Below are 19644 nucleotides of genomic sequence, written 5' to 3' on the forward strand. Positions count from 1 at the left end.
GATCTTCTTTAAAAAGACCATGTTAGCAAATACTGACAGTGTCTTAGCAAACTGCTAGAGGGAATTAAAGCAAATTAAAAAATGTATTGGGATATTTTTCAATAATTTCTCTCATTAAACATAAACGACACAGTTAGCATGTGAAGCTGATGCATTTAACATGAGGCACAGACAGAATTTCTCTGAGTTAATGTGTATTTTCAACAATGTTAACTGACTAACCAGCAAGAAAACCAGCGCTAAGGAGATTATTGAATGTGTAACCAAGGAAAAATACGGCACATATTGGTTTCAGTGTCAGTGTTTCAATAGGAAACAGTAAATATCAGACATGCACACTGTAATTGTGTACTCCAGAACTATCATGTCTACATGAGCACAAGCCTGTGAAGTCTGAACTGCGATGAAAATACACACATTTACGCATGCTCACACACACACACGAGGCTGACAGTGAGGATTCAGTGCCAGGCAGTTGTCAGGCAGTACCTCTGTTCTTCTGCTCCATTGCGAGCTGCTTCTCCAGAGTCTCCCTGAGCTCCCTCTCTCTGAACAGCTCCATCTTCAGCTCCGTCTTCTCCAGCTGCACCTGCTTCTCTTGGGCCCGCGCATTGTCAATTGCCACTTTGAGCAAGCCCTGCACACACATACACACACAGACACACACATATGAATACATACACAGAGACGTATACAGAGAGAGGGAGCGCAGGAGTAGGGAGAAAAAGAGTGATGTGTGATATTTAAGAGCTATAAAATGAAGTGACAGCAAACCACACTGTAAGTACGTGACAGCAGTTCTTTGTACTGCCCACAGTGGTGAAGCAGAACAGAAGGCCAAAAGCTGAGTGCTGCTACACGATTCCTTTCAGGCATTTTACTGGTGTAAAGACGTCTTCATCATCACAGCCTACACACTATCTACTAACATGACCACGTATCTGAAGTAACAGGGGGTTTATAATATTAATAATAATGATTTTTAAACAATGATTAATGATATCTGGTGTGACAGTGCTGGGTATGTGTGACACCTTTTGGTCAAAGTTGTGAAATACAAGTACGCATAATGTTAAAAAGCTGGAGCTATTGGAACCAACCAAACAAAAAATAATAATAAACAAATAATAAAAAGATAAAATGAAAAAAATAAACTGAAAATACAGTTCAGTGATTCTAAATTAAAACTGTGTAACACATTTATATGAGTGACTTCAGCTTCTTTACCTCCCATTTTAACTTCTCCAAACACCTTCACAACTGGATTTGTATAAAAAACACAGTACCCGTCCCACATTTTCAAGCTCCTCACATAACACCAGGAATGAATAATATGAATGACAAGCATCTCATCATATATCAATTACATTACTGCCATTCCAAATATACTCCTGACAGTCCTAAATTGAAAGATACTGTGTTCTCACCGACTGGTTGTACAGTACTGTGGCCATTTTCATCACAATTATTCCCCATCCACACACAATTATATCAAATGCACTGGGCTATATCTTACTAATTGTTGATTCTTCTGACCCCAATTTATTCTAAGTTGCTTTATCTTAATTTTCTGCTTGGTTTCATTTTGTTGATTTGTATATAAATATTCAACGCGAAGATCATTATCAAAAATGACTTAGTGGAGTGTTGGGAGACTGCGACGGGTTTACTTGTGGCTCTCTAATTACCACACTGAGCCAAAGGAGAAGCAGGACTCTAATGCCAACGGTACAAGTGCAATGAGAAGGGCAGCAGTGTACACACATCATTACACTCAGACAGAAGGCAAATACATTCATCTTTATGACTGAGGGTGTTGAAGCTGAAGCCTAAATGGGTCCCTGAGTAGATGACTATTGTTAAGGTATGCAGATTTACAAACTGAATATCCTTAAATGCACATTTAATATATCGGAAAGAGGATGTGGATGACAGAAACTGCTGACTAAAAATGAGCTCTTAAAGAGAGAGAGACCTTTACCTGCACACCTTAGCATAGGAAGCCATATATTGTGGAGAAGCTAAGGTAGTGTTATATTTCAGTGTCAGACTGAGTTGTTAAGCTCATAGAGGTCTGACATAAATAGCACAAAAATTAAGGAACAAAAAATGTATTGTAAGATGATTTTACTTCTGTACTGAACCATTCAAAATAGACTGTAAAAATATTTTTAAAAGTGACTCATATGAAATTTTCTGGCTTGGCTGCTTCCATGATGGTTATGTTAGGACAACCAAAATGTCTGACAAACAAAAAAAGATCAACTAGTAAGTGCCTCATCAGATCTGACTGAAACAGCTACTTCCAGACCTTTTAATAATATTTAGAAATTAAGTTTTCTTGTGTTTTACAAGATTCTTACACTTTATAACATAACACAAGCTATTTATTTACATTATAACAGTTTTTTCTTGCTATGACAAGATACAAACTTATTCTGCTTTTAAAAAGAAATGTTCTCATTCAGTATCGTAACTTTATTTTGTCATAACTTGAAATTACAAAACGTATGTATTTAATCTAAAAACAAAAAAGGTTCATTATAGCGTAAATCAGCTGTGTTTTTTTTTTTAAATTGCTTATTTGTTATCGATGAAAAAACCCAATTACAACTCTAAAACATTCAGAGCAGTGTTGGATTATGGGATGGCTGACGTTAAACTGACAAAAAAAAAACTCCTCACGTTCAGTGTTTATTAAGCATATAACTGTTCAAAGCTACACTGTCTACTCGATTATGTTTCATGCTTATTTTAAAGTGATTAATTAAGTGATAGATTCTCATAAAAATGGAATAAAATGATATCTCATAAAAAGGACAGCCAAAGGAACATTTTTTTGGCAGCAACATGCTGCCGTAGAAGCTATAGCCGCTACGCACAGAATTTAAAATGGGTCCACTTTGGTGCCCCCAAGTGGTAATTAAATAAAGACAGACGTAGACTGGGCCATGACTGTATTCTTAGTATCAAAACTAAAAGTTGTGGCATTGATTCAAATGTCTTATAAATGCATTACGATTTTACAAGTTGTTGCTTTAAACACTTTATGCACACGCAAGATGGAGGCCATTATGTAAAAATGTCAAAGCATCTTACATCTTTAGTTATGAAGGAAATAACTCAGTGGACAATACCTGTATGTTGGTGAGGAGAGTCTCTATTGACGACAAGCCATCTGGGAAAAGAAATGGTGAGGGGAAGCCAGGAGGCAGAGCCTGTCCGGCCAATGACAATCTCTCGTAGCTATCTCTTGCTGTTGGGGTGCACATTGGGTTGTCATCTGCAAAGAAGAGGGAAGAGGAAAATTGATCAGTCATTCATAAGAGGTACTATTTCTACCACTTAGCTTTAAAACAGGCTAAGTGCTAGAATATGTGAATGGTGTTTGGTCATGCTGACACATGACCCTGACTTGAATTGACCAGTAGCAATGGTTGGGTCTGTATCGATCTCCAGCAGCAAATCCCAGCTCTCCCCTCTTCTTAGAAATATAGCAGACTGGTCCTTGGAGATTCCTTTGTATTGCTTCTTCTCAAGCTCAAGGCCTAAGTATGAGGTTAAACAATATCAAGCCGGACATAAATCCAGCTTCCCCCATTTAAGAGATGTCACGTGGACTCCAAAATCAGAAGCAGGTTCGCAGTTTGACCCCAGAGGCTCGGGCTTCCTTTGTGTACGCACGCATTGGTGCCTGTCAACTTTAAGATGACATCATTCTCCATTCATCACCGGCAGAGGGGTAGGGCCCTGCCATCTGCTGTCCAGCCTCTCCACCAGGCCTCAGAGGAGGAAAGAGGAGCAGAGGAGGGAGGGAGAAAAAGCAGGAGGCAAACAAGCAGACACAGATACAGCCTGGTCGGACTAAAACAGTATGTCAGACACTGCCGTTTGCTGCCCCATCAGATCTGACACATGTTTGTGTCCAGTGAGCTTTTATCCAGCCAACAATTCGTAAGTGCCACAATCGTGCAGGCAGAGAGACCGTTTATTAAACACACCGAGTCTAAAAAGGTCTTCACAGGAAGTCTGCACCGTCAGCTGTTTAATTGTTAATTTAATGAAACGGGGGAAAAGTTTTATTTGTAATGCGTTGTGCACGGCACCTCTCTGCTCTCATCCAGTATTCATATCTGTTTATGTGGCAGGCTGAATCTTGTACAAACAGCGAGTGGAGCTGAACAGCCCTGCCTCTCCCTCCCATCAATATTCACCAACGCCAGCCAAGTGCTGGGAACAGCTGGTCTTACATTAATTAGTTTAAAGTATTTATTTCACCCATCCTCAGAGCAGATTGAGCAAAAACATTGGAGATTATTTCAAGCATCTGCAAATGCCCTGGAAACATCTCTGCGCCAAAAGTCGAGTGTTAGGATTCACAGTTTAGGTTTGTAATTTGGAGAACTTTTTTTTCTGAGAGGGGAAGATGGTGAAATATGCACCGCTGGTCCGTGGAGAGCGTAAACAACCTTTCTCCTTTTTCAGATGGAGTTCACTCCTGTTGATTAATTAGAATGGATGGTTGCCTAATGGATTAAAATTTGTTTATAATTTGACTTCATAAAAATAATGAATTGCCTACTTTTAAGAAGCCACTCCTGTGGTAATTTGTATTGTTTGGTGCAGTCCTGTCTGTATTTTGAGGTGGGTGTCTAGGTGGAGATATAAAATGTTCTCTCCTTATCCAGTGGCACAACACGAAAGTCCCATTTTATCTCAATAAAATAACTAATCAAAGATCAAAAGCATTACATTTGGCTTCAGTTCAGGCTGATATAGATGTATTGCATGTATTATATGCATGCATCTCCCACCTCCAATAAAATCACCATAACAACTAGAGACGTTTGTAGACCTCGGGGAAAGGTCTGCTGTTGTAGCTTTGTAATTGATTTGTACTGTAGGCACTTTGTCCCTTATTTAGTGTTGGCATTAATCATAAATCATTGCTTTAACAAACTCCGGCTTCCCACTCAGCAGGCCTCCCCTCCAACACAATGTTGGATCACACAGAATATTTGATGGCTTTGTTGCAGGGGAAACAACCTGTCATGCTCTGGGAAAAGCAAACAGCGTGTTTTGTTCGACAGACTCCAACTACCGTACAGCACCTCTTGTCAGATAACATTTCCACCAGGAGCTATGCATAAATAGCGGCGTTTTGAGAAAAAAAAAAAAAAGGAAATGGGAAGCTAATAAGTGGCTAATTTAATCAATATAATCAAAACTGGCTTAATGAAACCCAAATGTAAATTCCAGTGGAACATGATCTAGATCTGTGGTTTCTGTGCTTTTATGTTACCACCCCCCTTAAACCCACCCCCTCCCCATTTCTCCCGATGCCTGGCTGCAAATGCTGGCATGTGTTTGCATGTTTATTTCTCACCATCGCTCCAGAATCATTGACTTCAACTTAATTACAGCGACAGGCGTTGGAGTGATGGGGGCCGGTGGAATGGAGTACTCTGTTTCCAGGTGATATTTCTCCACTAGCAAGGCTGCCAACAGCAGCTGTGACAGCCTCTTGTGCTTACCGTACGGTAAAGGTACAGTTAAGGCCCCAACTATGAAATACTGTGTGGATAAACACTCGCAGGTCACCCCTGTCACAAATAACATTTCATGCACAACTGTTTCGGCGGATAATAGGAGCCACAAATAAAAATGGGACGCTGTAAATACAATGCATTCTGAATGAAATGCCATAATTTAAAACAACGCCCCCCTCCTCTCTCTGTCCTCCTCCTCCACCCTGCTCTCAATAGCTGCAGAGGGAGTCCTTGACAGTGTGCTAGCAATGATGAATCACCTATCCAGTTAATTTTCTCACTCCTCATGTGTTGTGCTGCTAAAACAGGGGCCCAGGAATTGACTTGACAAACTATGAATGTAAAAAATATCACTTGGAGGGATCTGGGCTTATCTCCAATTTACATGTTATTAGATTTGTGTCGCAAGCGGCACTTGGACCTAGCAAAGCTGAGGCAAAAAAAAAAAAAATGGGGCATATGATAACCAGAGATAAAACATGTCTAAAACCCACTTGAAAGACTTTAAAATTTTTTGATGGAAAGGGAGTGGAGAGAAGCAGAGGAAACTGGCCTGATTTAAAATGTGACAGACACACATTGCAATCTGTGGTAAATCTAGAAGAAACCTTGGGAAATTTAGCTGCAATCTCTGGATAAATAGCTGTAATTGACCTTGGGAGTTGAAAATGTGCCATATGTTTCTGGTTCCTGTGTTTGAAACTGGGTCCCTCAGGACATTTCAGCTGAGTCCTCACACGAAGGCAGTGTGAGCAGCAGGAGAGGAAGATACAGAAAGACACAAAGAGAGAAAGAGGAAGAGGATGAGAAGAATGCCAGGAATGAGAGATAGATGGTTGAAGACAGAAGATGGATGGATAGATAGGTGAGGCAGAGTCTGAGGAAGAGGAGGCTGGAATAGAATGGGTGTGCAGAGAATGAAAGACTGACAGAGAGGAAGAAAGATAGGAGAGAGAGGCAAAGAGAGGAGAGGTACATTTGGCCGGCCAGTCAGTGTGATATATTGACAGGTGAAGCCTTTGTCCTTGCAAACCTGTGTTCCTCCCAGCAGGAGAAGTGAATGCTAAACCTGGAGGTTGTCAGCACAGCCAACACAAAGCAAGGCGCTGCTTTTCACTGCACAATTACATTTGATTTGACCTGCCAGGGCTGCGGAGAAACCAGCCACCTTCAAATGGAGTAGTTATGACCTCTCGGACAGCCATTAGCAGCTAACACAGCATTATTCCACCTGCACTTAAAGCGCTGGATTTGGAAAATCTTGTCAGGGGAAATATCTGTCTTCTGGTACAAATGGAGTGATGCAAAGCTGGGCAAAAAAAAAAGTAGATGCATGCAATTTGAGCACTTAAAAAAACATGAGCCAGGCTTATCTTGATGTCTGCCCTCTGAAGGGTCTTTCAGGCAAAATAAAATCAGCTTAAACTGTATGATAGCTTTAAATATGTTTCACAGGCTTATTTTAGTAACTGGGTATATTATTTTATGTTTTGTGTTTTTAACATACAATCTCTCAAAGTTGATATTTTATTATTTACAGTATTAAACAAAAACTGTACACCTGGAGGATTAGATTGACGTGCAGGCACTCTTTTCTTAAAGCAGACTGTAGTAAAGTGAAAACCTGCAGGATATGCTGCAGGACTTTGTGTGATGATCCATACAAGACAAATTCCTTTAGAGTGACTACCTCTTGCATATGTTATGCATATGTGTGTGCAATGTACTGTACACACCGTGAACAAAGAAAAAACAAAGATGTATGCACAAACCTTTAAACACATACACAAACCATTACACACACGCACGACACACACACTAATGTGCCCTCATCACATTTAAGCTAATTTCCTTTTCATCACGGAGAGAGGAAAATGAGTGTTTGCCCCATCCCTGCTGGGGGACAAAGTCAAGAGCCCCGGTCGGTTTGGGCTAGATTAACAGGTAACATTTGGCTCCCACTCTCTTATCACAGCATGAAAATCAAACTGCGTGTTTTCCTATATCGCTCTCTCTTTCTCCCCTCCCTAATGTTCCCTTCACTTAGAGATGAAATCGCTTGCTGCACAAACCCATTTGGAGAGAGGAGAGAAGGTGAGCGGGATAATCAGGCTGGCCACTGGGCCGTGTTTCCTAAATGCTCTTCAAAACATTACTGTGCACAGGCATAAAATTAGCGCCAGGACCTTAAAATGTTGACATTTAGCATGACTTTTTGGAGAGTGACACCCTCATATTTTCTTGTAGGATATCATTAAATTTCAACTGCCCTATGGCTGTGCCTTTCCATTAATAACCAATTCAGTGTGTCACTTCTCCCTGTTTCTCACTCTCTCTCTTGCCACCTTTTTAAAGTAATGAGTCCATTGCTTTGCCTTAATAAATTGAATCGTATACTCAAGGCCATATGAAGATAGAGCCACAGATGGACAGGCTGCATGGAGGAAATAACCATAAATCCTTTACTGTCAGAGAGGCGGTGTGAGGTGACAAAAGAAGACAACTGCGATGCTCAATTGGGATCACACAGAGATTACAAAAGACACAGTGAAAGGCTGATTCTGTCTGTTAAGACTGTCTTTTGCTGGCTTGGATAAGGAATACTTGCATTGCTTTCATTACAGAGAAAATTACTAGATTTAATAATCTAATCATGCGTTAACATTCAAATACTGACAGATGATTGCCCATAATATTCTGGAGTGTACATTATGCATAATAGTACTAAAGAGTATAAATTGTTCTGTTTGAGCATAGAGTACAATATTATGGTGCAAACCATAAAAATACTTTTCATCATTTGTTTAACTGTTAGCTAGAAAAAAAAGGTAGAAAAAAGACATCTGGAGAGAGAGAAAGAGAAATGGAAACAGAGCAAGCAATAGGCAAGGGAGTAGAATCCATGTTGACTTCCATTCAGGAGGAAGATATCTTGTCTTTTTATGCGGCCCATGTCATATTTATTGCATAAAGGTCAGAGTGTTCATTTGTTCAAAGTCAGCGTTTTCCCTCTCTCCTCTCCTCCATGTAATAAATGCAGGGGCTATGTCATTATCGGACCTCTGAGGATTACAGGCTTGGCTGACTGTGATGACTGCATAAAAGCATACAGGACTTTTGTTTCTGCCAGCGCACACCTTCAAATGAGCTCCTAAAGTGAATAGTAGTGGAGACAAAATGGCATTTTGTAGAGAGACGATCACAGTTAAGAGTGGTCGAAACAGAACGGTTAAAGGTTAGACATCACAGCGCTTAATGCATAACCTTAACTTCTAGATAAACCAGGACGCTTAGAGCTCATGTTGAATCGGAAAAATAAACTTGTGACTCATTATGGAACAAGACAACCAATCACACTTGAATATTTCTATAATAATAATAAGGAACAATAATAATAATAATATTTGGGTACCACTTGGAAAAGGGCCTTATAATGAGGCACTCTGACAGTGTTTAGATTTGTCTTTGCATATTGACCTCTGCTGACCAGTTCATTTATTGACAGAAGAATCCCAGAGATTAAACCGGCCTCAACTATTGATTGGGCATTTTGCCGGAATCTTTCCCGTTTCAGAAGGGGATCATTTGTACTGTATACCCCACTAATCTCTCTGACCCACTAATCATCAAGCCATTAATTTCTCAATCTTTGTTTAGTTCTCCTTTGTTTAGCATTTATTAATTCATTACAGCAACTTCTCATACAGCTTAACTTAGACAGTGACTGGGGAGTCCTGTTTCTACCCGATAGCAATGTGCATTCCAGTAAAATGTGCCACCGAATATGCACCCTACATCACAATACACATGCCAATTACATATTGATAATTAAGCATTCAAACAAACAAACAGAGAGGAAATCCCTCATAATCACCAGGTTTTAATGGAACAAGTATTAGCTTGGTGTGGTTGGCCAGATAGCCTGCTGCTAGATCAGAGCTGCGCTCAGCTGGGGAGGAGGGGGGGACAGGGAGACACATTGGTGTCATTGCCTGGCATTGCAACCCAACAGGGAGAGGCTCTGCCGTGCTGCTGCTGCTGAGCGAGAGCTGACGATGGCTGGTGCTAATCCAGACTGGATATACTGAGCTGTGTTTAAATGAAAATGAAAGAACAAAAGAGGAAACGGGAAATGTAAACTTTAAAAGGGCCTGGCTTAGGAGCACTCGCTCCGCGGCTGTCTGGTGTAGAAACTCAAAAATGGATGCAAATCCATTAGTAGTCCTGGTTTCACAGTTATAAAAATACTTAAGAGGTTTTAATAGGAGCGACGTGTTAAACGTGTGGAAATCTGTTTTGATAACATTATTCATAACACTGGCTTTGCGCTGTGTGAATTAATAACACTTCATTTACAGACGGAAGAAAGCTGGCATGGTATTTCCAGTTAAAGAGATTAATTTTTAAACACCTAATTGACAGGCTGGGGTTAGGCAGGATAAGCAACAGACTATAAGGCTGCAGCTGCAAAGTCAAGGTGACTGGAATACTCAGAGAAAGGCTTTCAAAAAGCAGAATAGAGAGCCAAGAGGGAGGGAGTGAAGAGAATTAGTCCTCAAGCACTTCTCCCTCCGCCCCCTATTCTTCCTTTCTTTATTAGGAATGATTTACTTTCTCACTGAAAGGATATAAAAGCTCAAGTATAGCAGCGTAATTATCGCAGAGTGAAAATTTAAAGGTTTGACTCACAATGTCCTCAAGTCAGCGAGCAGACTGCCAGATGATAAGAGTGACTGTGTTCAACACTCGGCATCCAATTGGTTGTGTTTTATGGGCTTTGCCAAGGAAGAGCACACAAACAGCACTCGGCTCTGCAAGTCTGTAAACATGATGGACTGTGGCAAACTACTAGGGCTGGTGTTTACCTTGGCAGAGCCTGGCCCTGGCATGTCGGTAGCATCACTTAATTACTGTTTACATGTAAATATTAAATTATACAAACAACCCCACAGAATGTCTCCAAAAGTACAGAAATACACATTGAGGGTCAACCTTATCTGTCTGCAACAGTTGCCGCTGCTAAGATACGAATTGTTTTGAATCACAAATTTTCTGCATTGTACATAATCTTCATAATTGTTTAATGCTGTTGTCCAAGGGCATCCGGGTAAATATGTTCCCATCATCTGCATAATAGCAGATGCTCAGATATGTAAAGCACACCTTGTGTTCCCATAGAGGAAGAACAAAAAGAAGGTTATTGTTCGGAACAGTTTTATCGAGAATAAGGACTGTGATCATGTCTCCTGTCAGGACTGATAGATGATTGCTTTGATTACTGACCTGTTTTCTTGACAGTCCAGAGCAGCACATATAGTAGAGCACTGGAGCCTACTGTGCATCTCTGGTATGGCTGAGTAAAGCACTTGTTCATTTGCAGTGAAGGGTAACATGAAACAGGCCTCAGCCTTCTGATGGACAGGGAGATTTCACCTTCGCCAGTGAATGATAATGCATTATTAAATTTGCCTCTCTGCTCACTAGATACACTTAGCTGACCACAGCATATTTATCTCCCCATCCGAGGCTCACGTCTTGGCAGGAGAAAGCATTCTGTCACTTTTGAGGCATTTCAAAGATTAAAAAGAACCTCTCTCTTTTCAACGTCCCTAAAAGCATCCCCCTTTTCAGTGAAATGTGATTAGCAGGAGATGGTGTCACGCAATGGAACATTCATGAGGGGGAGAACAAATATCCAAATGAACTCCCATGTCCTCGAGGAATAGCCCCTCTCTGCACCATCAGCAATCTCTCTCACATGGGCTGGGGAAATTTGATTGATCCTCTATTGAATTATTTTTTTGCACTCTTTCATTTCAACAGGACGCACTGACAAGTTGTTTGATCATAAAGCATTATTGTCTGCCAAGTCACATTTCAGGGTTGTGATGGCTAATGATCTTGCCTCCTGACTTAGGGAAAGTCAGGTAGTCAGCATGTGTTTGAAGCTTGCAACGCCAAGGACATCGGCAGGACTGAACAAAACACCATGCATTAAAGTCAGAAAGATGAAGAGAAGGAGCTTACACAGAACATATCGAACTTTTAATGATACTTTGCAGAGATACCATCAATGTCAGTGAAATATTTACACCGCAAAAATAGCACCAAACTGATGCCCAAACTTTCGCCTGACCTAAAGTCCCCCAACTTCCTTTTTATCATTGCAAATGCTTATGAAAGAAGGAACAGAACAAAGACTACAAAGGCTAAAAATCACTTTTTTGTCTTTTTCATCTTTTTTTTTAAATATCCACCCTCTCTACATGAGCCCATCTGCAACTACAGGTCCTTGCCCAAAGCAGCTGTATGGTAATAGACTGTGACACTGTTACCTGCTCCACTTCATCATTCAGACTGTGAACTGGGACTACAGCAAGTGCACAGTGCACCAGCCCTAAGCACATCATCTGGACACCTGAGCAGCATCCTGACAAAGAAAAGGCGTGGCAAATCCTCTTTGTCCATTGTGGTCATACCAGTGCTCAATCTATGAACGATTGCTAAGTTGATAGCAGGTATGAATGGATGCACCTCTAGGTGACATAATACACCGCAGTCTTCCATTTGTGCTTGGAAGGACATTATGAGTGCATCTCCTGTTGTGTCAACAAGGATATATAACATTTACCCGGGAAGTGCCAATATCGTATTACCAGTGATTCACCCGCTTTTAAAATATGGTTTACAGAATCAGTTTACATACTGTACTTGTCTCCGACTCTCCTGTCAGGCATTTTAGCTCTGCATAAAAGTGATATGGCATGTTTAACTACAGTGGGAGGGCTGAGGTAAAGTGGTGAAATTTGTTGTTGGCAAAAAGCTTCAACTGCCACATGGTATTTAAAGAAACTCTTATACTTTCACATACATACATATGGCTTGCGTTTCAAACAACTTTTCCCCGAGGAAATAAAATGATGTCAAGTGTTTGATGTCTAAAGTGAGTTTACAGCCAAAGGCTTCCGTACCTTTCAAATCTCCCCTTGTTTGTCAGCTACCTGCTGTTTCACGAGACAGAGGCTTGTCGGAAGCTATCGCCACAGACTTGCTGTTTGAAGCAATTCAATTAGTCACATGTGAGATAACACTTAGCTTTCTACTGGCCTTTTTTCTTGCACATCATCTAATCCTCTCTTTTTTCTTAGGCAAAATTTGGACAAAAAATAATCAAGTTCAAACAACATTCCCAAAAAACTACCATCTGGTTACTCTGCACTGGGTGACACAACTTTGGAAACTGTCTCTTTAGACAACAACAAACAGCCTTTGTCCTTCATCACCAGAGATGACATGAAAAAGATGAGACACGTTCATAGGATATGAGTGATGTGACATTATAGTGGCTGTCTCTGAGGTGTCTGGCTATTTAAATAGCCTCCATATGAGCCGGGGCACTGCATCCTTCCTCTGCGCCTACTGTGCTATCTTCTAAGAGTGCATTGCAAGAGATTAATTTAATGCTCTGCCAGGATCATAAAGATCAAACAAGTGGAGAGATATCATTAAACCATTGGAATGTTATCTCATTTATCTAAACAAACTGATGCGATGAACAAGCCTAATTAAAAGGCTCACCATAAACAAAGCTTCGGATGGTGAGGCCTCTCCCCTCTTTAACAATGGAACACATTTATTTTATTAATCTAATGCATCATGTATCATATCATTACAGTTCAATATATCTATCATTAATTTTATTCCCTTCACTTAAAGCTTTTATTGGAATTACTTTGGTTATTAGTTGGTTCTAATGTATTGGTTACCTCTGAATCTGGCTGCTACAATCTCTCTTATCTCGCTGCATAAACCTGTGCATGTTATTCAAATTGCCTCATTTATTATGATAGCTTCCTCATGTAAATTGTGCTGACTGCTCGCCCTTGCACAGTCCTCATTAGACTAATGAAAACCTTCAAACGAAAAAACTAAACAACCTGCCAAATAAAGGTCTGGGGTTATTATGAAAATTACAACTGTGGGAGCCGGGAGAAGCTCTCTTCATTAATTCATGCTCAGCAAATTGGTAACTAATTTAGTTGCACTCCTCTGCATTAATGGGTTATTTTATAAAAATGTTTTCCACAGCCCGAGACCTCTGGTGCACACACTGGAGAGCTCAGAATCCTAATCAAGTCCAGTGACATATTAGGAATTGACAATCTCAAAGATAATACAGCGTGTGTTTGCGGGTAGATGCGTGTGGGTCAACTATCTAAAATTGGTGTGGATTGCTGGGTCATTTGCTTTCTCCTCTAATATTGCAAAGGAATTACAGTCCATTTGTGTTGATTATCTGAGTGTGGAGGAGGCACTTCAGTTAAGAAGTAAGATTTCTGCTACTGAGACAACATTCAGCTGATTTAGTGCTTGGATACTTGGTTAAACCATCTTCTTTCTCTGTTTGTGTTGATCTGTGTGTGTTTTTTTCCCCACATACAGTCTAACACACACACACACACATCCACACACACTCGCTCACACACGTGCATAGACAGACAGTTTGTGACCCATAAATTCAGCTCATGATCCTGCTAATTATTACTATTCACTGCTTCACACCCTGTGAGTGAAGGTCTAACACTGATCTTCACGTCAGCCCTGCCAACAGGGAACATACAGCCCAATGATTTCCATAGTGGTTTTAATATCATTATCAGCCTCACCCCACCCTGTATCACCCAGGACAACACAGCACAGCACTGCTAAACCAACAGAGAATACAAAAATCTATTATTTGTTTAATTTTGTATTTAACGCACCACAATTAGTAGATTTTTATCACTTCCTTTTTTCCCTTTTTCCTTCCTTTCATTTGTTTGCATCCACAGCAAAACTATAACTAAATAAAGTCAACAATTAATAATAAAAACATTAACTCTGCACAAAGTTAGCAGAAGATAACATTTTGAATATTCTCCCCAAGTGAGCATGATAGAAAAAGCCAGTGTGTGTTTGCTGTTTCCTTATTTATGTAAAGATCTAAGTATTAATTTGGTATATAAAATATATAAATATAAAATATGATACAGTTTATATGTGTGTATCTATCAGTACAGTAATATAAAAACTGTGTGGAAAATCTGTTAATACAAAAGGTATTTCTAGCAATAATTACAGTTTTGTTTTTGTTTTTTTTGTAGAGAAATGGCATTTGGATTATCTACACCTGTTTACTGTAACAGTGAAGAGGGTCCTATTACAACCGAGGTCATGAGTGCACGGGAACATAAACTCTGAGTGAAAATTAATTGACAGTGTTGCGAGGCTTTCAAAAAAGCAAATATCATTTGTAAAAAAAAAAAAAATGTTTAAAGCAATGCACTTTAACTATAGATTTTTATTCTATGGGTGTCTCATTAAATGTTGTAACAGCCTGTGTAATACAGGGCTTAAAAAAAAGTGTTGAATATAAACCATCGACAGCCGATAAAACAGTAATGGTATTACCTCAGTACAGTTAAAAACATGTGTTAGGGTGAGTTTTAAACTGAATATATATATACAAATACAGTATACACACATTTTACCTCTATACAAGCTACTTCCTGTTATTCTTGTTGTTCATATTAGTTTTCTGGTGTGTCTGAGAAATGTACACTTACAAGTAACCAACATTGTTCTTAGATTGCTGTTCTGCTGTAGTATTATCTTACCTTGTGATTTTGGAAGATAAACAGCACATATCACTATTAATTTTGTAGTGTGGATGTTGAAAATCCTTTTTGATATAGACACTGTTTGTATTACGTAGACAACACCTAACCTTGACTTCAGTGGCACTTGACTCACCTTTGTCTGAATGCATCCTCTTTGCTTCGTGGGTCATGTCGTGGGCCAGATCTCCTTCTTTAGGCCCAGGCGGGATGTTGGGAGACAAGCCTAGCAGGGCTTGGTTCATGGACAGGCCGTTGTGGTGTACCGCTGGAGAGACAAAGACAAAATGTGAGTGACATTGCTAAGAAGACATATTTCTGCTCTGTCTTTCAAATGATACAAAACCACAGCGGTTTACACAGTGCGTTTGTCGTTGAAGCGTCACTATTTATCTGTGTAGTGAGGCAGACTTACGTATCCTGTCTGAGGAGCTTTCTGTGTGGGCTGGGGAGCTGGACACACTGCTGCTGCGGTGGGACGATGGGTGACTGCCCGGCCTCCTGTTGTCTTCTAAGGAAGGAGCAGGGGAGGGACTGTCCGGCACCCGTTCCTGCAGCCCCAGCAGCCACAAACACACACATCCAAAATAAATATCCAGTACTGACTGGAACATTCTGCATATAAAGGAACACCTTATGTTCAAACCATCTAGCTGTTTAGCAAATTACCTTTATAACAGAGGTGACCATTCTGGAGGGCAGGCTCTGGCCCTGTGCTGCAGCGGCCATGTTTGCGATGGTGCTGAGGTGGTTCATCTGGCTCATTGCCATGGTGACAGAGGCTGGGGGCAGGCTGACTGGGATCAGGGGGTGTGGCATCATCATGAAGGGAAGTTCCAGGCCTGAGACACATGAAGAGGTCGTTGGTTACTCAATGAGGCATATTATGAGTAAGATATTCACAGAGGAAACTTCTGAGGCTCTGGCTGAAAACTCAAAACCTGCTGTTGTTAATTCAGAAATCAGTAATTCCCACCTCTGAGATACCCTTTAAAATTGGTGTCCAATAACAGTAAAGCTTTACACTTCCATCTATTAGAAATAAAATGGAATAATTCAAATTAATTGTTTCTCGGGTGTCTTTCCATGTTAACATAATACACATAAATGTTTAACAGCATACAGTACGTTAATAATAGATACTACTGCAATAATAATAAAGAAAATGGAGATGATAACTATATACACAGTTATTCAAAGACCAAAGTTTACACAGCAATAAAGATGCATCAATTATTCTATGATGAATAAAAAGGGAACATTATGGAAATTCTCTCAATATTTACATATAAAAAATACCTCGGTAAAAACAAAGGAAATCTTGAAAGCCATTACCCAAATGACTAGTTAAATGTGCTAATGACAAACAAGTACCGCCAGACTACAGTATGGCAATGACTTAAGGCTAATTATACTGCAGTAGCCTATATTCCAGACCAGAGGAAAAGAGAGGAGAGCGAGACGAAAAGAGTAAAGCATATTCCAGCTCGCACAATAACAGGATTTTCATTTCTTTCTCTTTTATATGCACACAAATTATTCCATTACAACATCAGAGATATCCTACAAATGTTTTAAATTATTCAATTGCTGTCTCGCAACAGACGCCTAATTGGGAAAATTGAAGACATTAGTAGTCCGAAAATGTAAAGAATGTCTAATAAAGATACCATAGGGGGTTCGTAGTTAGTCAAACTGTGGCCCTGCACTGTGCTTCTGAATGGCTTAATGAAAACAAGCCAACTTTCAAAGGACATGAGCGCAGACAGAAGGTCAAAGCTAGGTGTCTGTACCTCCCCAACCACAACACCCCCCTCTTTCCCTCGCTGCTCTATGGGGACTTTGAACTGGCAGGATCAAAAGTGACTGGGAACAGTTTGGTCTCGTTCCTCCAACACTCAGATGCGTTTCCTCAAATGCTTTAAAGAAAACCTCACAGACACTATTGGATTGAGCCTCTCTGTTGATTTTTCACTCCTTTTTTCTCTCTTTCTTGGCAGACTGGTTCAAGGGAAAAAGCTGTGTGAAAGAAAGAGGGAAAAAAGTGCTACAGAAAGCTGATCCACAGTACAACTCCACTCCTCTTTTCTGACAAAACATCAGTAGCCAAAGGGCAAGGAGATCTGCATGGCGAAGCCTCTAAAGGGAAGGACACTGGTTGAAAATGAAAGGACATGAGAAGTACTCCTCTCTGTTATTCTCCACCTTCCAAAAGAAGCATTGATTTCCATAAGAAAGATTGCACGCAGTTTCTCAGTGGCAAGTTTTCCCAAACAATATAAAGCAGGGGAGATTAAAGAAAGGCGGAAGCCAAGCAGCACCTTGTATCAGCGCCTCTGCTGTAGCTCAGACTGAATCAATTACTACTCAGCAGGCTAAGCTCAATTAAAAAACACCACAGAGGGCCTGATTGCGGGGGTATTTACTGTAGGACAACGTGGAGAGGTCTAGGCTACCTATCAGCCTTTCAAGGCCACTCAAGGGCCATAGTGTAGAGACTTATTCTGCTTTTGAGGTGGATGCATTACACCCATTCAATCAAAGACAGCGACACGCAAAAAGACACATAGACGTAAGCTGCACATTTTTTACCATATCAAAAAAGTACAAAAAAAGAGGCGCAGAGTCACGTTCCCCCTGCTAATCACATTCCTCTACTCGTCTCTTTGTTGTGTCTTGCACTTGATGGTATATGAATTTTGTTGATGTGTTTCCACCTGACAAACAGCCTTGTGGGGAAACACTGGACCTCTGTTCGCTCTAAGGGGTATTAGTCTCGCTTTCAGTGCCTGTCCAGCCCCTTTCATGTCACCCCATCTTAAAGCTGTGTTTCTCCCATAAAGGCCCATTCAGGCCACTGTGGGGGAATGTGCCACCGACCAACGAGGGTCCACCAAATCCCTTTTATTTGTAGCTGAAAGGAGCCAGGTGAGGAGGATATTGGTTTATTCAAAGAATCTGGCATTTTTTGCAAGACAGTTAAGTGTTTTCGTTTGATTCATGTGCAATTTATTCCCACTTGCTTGATTTACTCGTTAAATGAAAGGATTACAAACAACTTCAGTACGCTGTCCTGAAAAATGTTTAACTTGGTAATACTATGCATTGACAGTGTAATTCTTTTCTAAAAACAGAATCAACAAACATTAGTCAGACTCATTAATCACTTGTATATTGTGTAGATACTCCAGTGGGCAAACTGTTAGAAACATATTTGTCAGTTTCTGTTTATCTCTGATACAGAAGTTCAGACCTGATGAGAGGTGAATTCCCACAAGCCCCCTCTCTCCTGAAGGGCATAAACAATGCATTTGGAGTAATTTACCTGAAGTAAGCCTGGGGGACCTGCAAAGGTGAACTCCTATTTACCATCATTAAAACTACAAATCACTTAATACCAATATAAACAGCTCAGCTATTATGTCGTGCAGTGCTTGGGAGTTCACGCATGGATAAGCAAAGATCTGAATCACGCAGGATGAATTGTATGAATTAAAACAGCCCTTGGTAACAACATGATTAAAAAGCTGTTACATCAGAATCAAACCGCACCGCTGACGGTAAGTCCAATACTTAAAAGAATCACACAGAAAAAAGATTGAATGTTGAATGTTTTAAAACGATTAAAAAGAGACCAGTCATTTATTTTGATGACAGGAATGATAACCTGCGGTGATTTGTACTGCAGTTAATCTTCATCTAAACAGGACTTCAGCCTTTGTGGCCGTCTCACCCTACAAAGGAGAATAAGAAAAAAGAACTAAGCCATTGTCATTGAAAATGGTATGGAGGTAGCAGCCAGCCCCTTACCCTTAACTCTGTTGTGGACAGATTTCCCCTGACAAAAATTAAACTAGCTCCTACTTGGCACTTTATTATCTCTTCAACTGAATGATTTATTGTTTGTGGAGCAGAAGAACCAAAGAGAGGGGGAAGATTACATTTCCAGCCAAAGCTCAGGCCTGATCTCGTTTTTTACTCTCTCTGTCCAGGAAAAAAGCTCCCGACAAACAATAATGTCAGCTGTAATTGATCGGAGGTCGCCGGCTGGGCCTGCAGTAAAAGCGCACTATTTAAGCGACAATCGGCCCCGCGCTCTTCAGACGCTGGCTAATGAAGCTGTCTGTCTGGGCTATTTACCTTCTCTTAAATGGAAGGGAAGAAATGTACTGTAAGAGACAGGGCTGGAGAGGATCTGCCTTTCGCTCCTGTGAAATAGGACCTGCACATGCCTCAGGAATGTATAATTGGTTGCCGTAGCCAAAGCTGGGGACCCGGTGCTAATTAAATGACTTGTTTAAAGCCTATCTGTCTTTGTTTGGGGGGCTCTGGGCTTCAGAACAATGCATTGTAAATGCTGGTTTCAAACAAACATTCCTGGTTATCCTTTGATTTGGATTGAATAAGACAAAGGGCTGATTTGCTCAGCGCTAAGCCTT

The 19644-nt window shown here is 40.5% G+C and overlaps 1 protein-coding gene across 3 annotated transcripts in view; it reads right to left on the reverse strand.

Annotated features, from left to right (window-relative positions):
- dachd (dachshund d) overlaps positions 1–19644 on the reverse strand; it is an 88563-nt gene that overhangs the window by 7234 nt on the left and 61685 nt on the right. For 2 of the 3 annotated variants that reach the window (XM_026377153.1, XM_026377151.1), the window contains exons 4-8: positions 15875–16047; positions 15621–15768; positions 15342–15473; positions 3138–3283; positions 490–637 (exon numbers count right to left, since the gene is read on the reverse strand). In XM_026377153.1, the coding sequence (XP_026232938.1) occupies positions 490–637; positions 3138–3283; positions 15342–15473; positions 15621–15768; positions 15875–16047 (747 nt within the window). The remainder of the gene's footprint in view (positions 1–489; positions 638–3137; positions 3284–15341; positions 15474–15620; positions 15769–15874; positions 16048–19644) is intronic. The other variant, XM_026377152.1, reaches the window with a different exon arrangement.

This window comes from Anabas testudineus, chromosome 21 (genome assembly GCF_900324465.2).
Source record: "Anabas testudineus chromosome 21, fAnaTes1.2, whole genome shotgun sequence".
NCBI classification, from domain to species: Eukaryota; Metazoa; Chordata; class Actinopteri; order Anabantiformes; family Anabantidae; genus Anabas; species Anabas testudineus.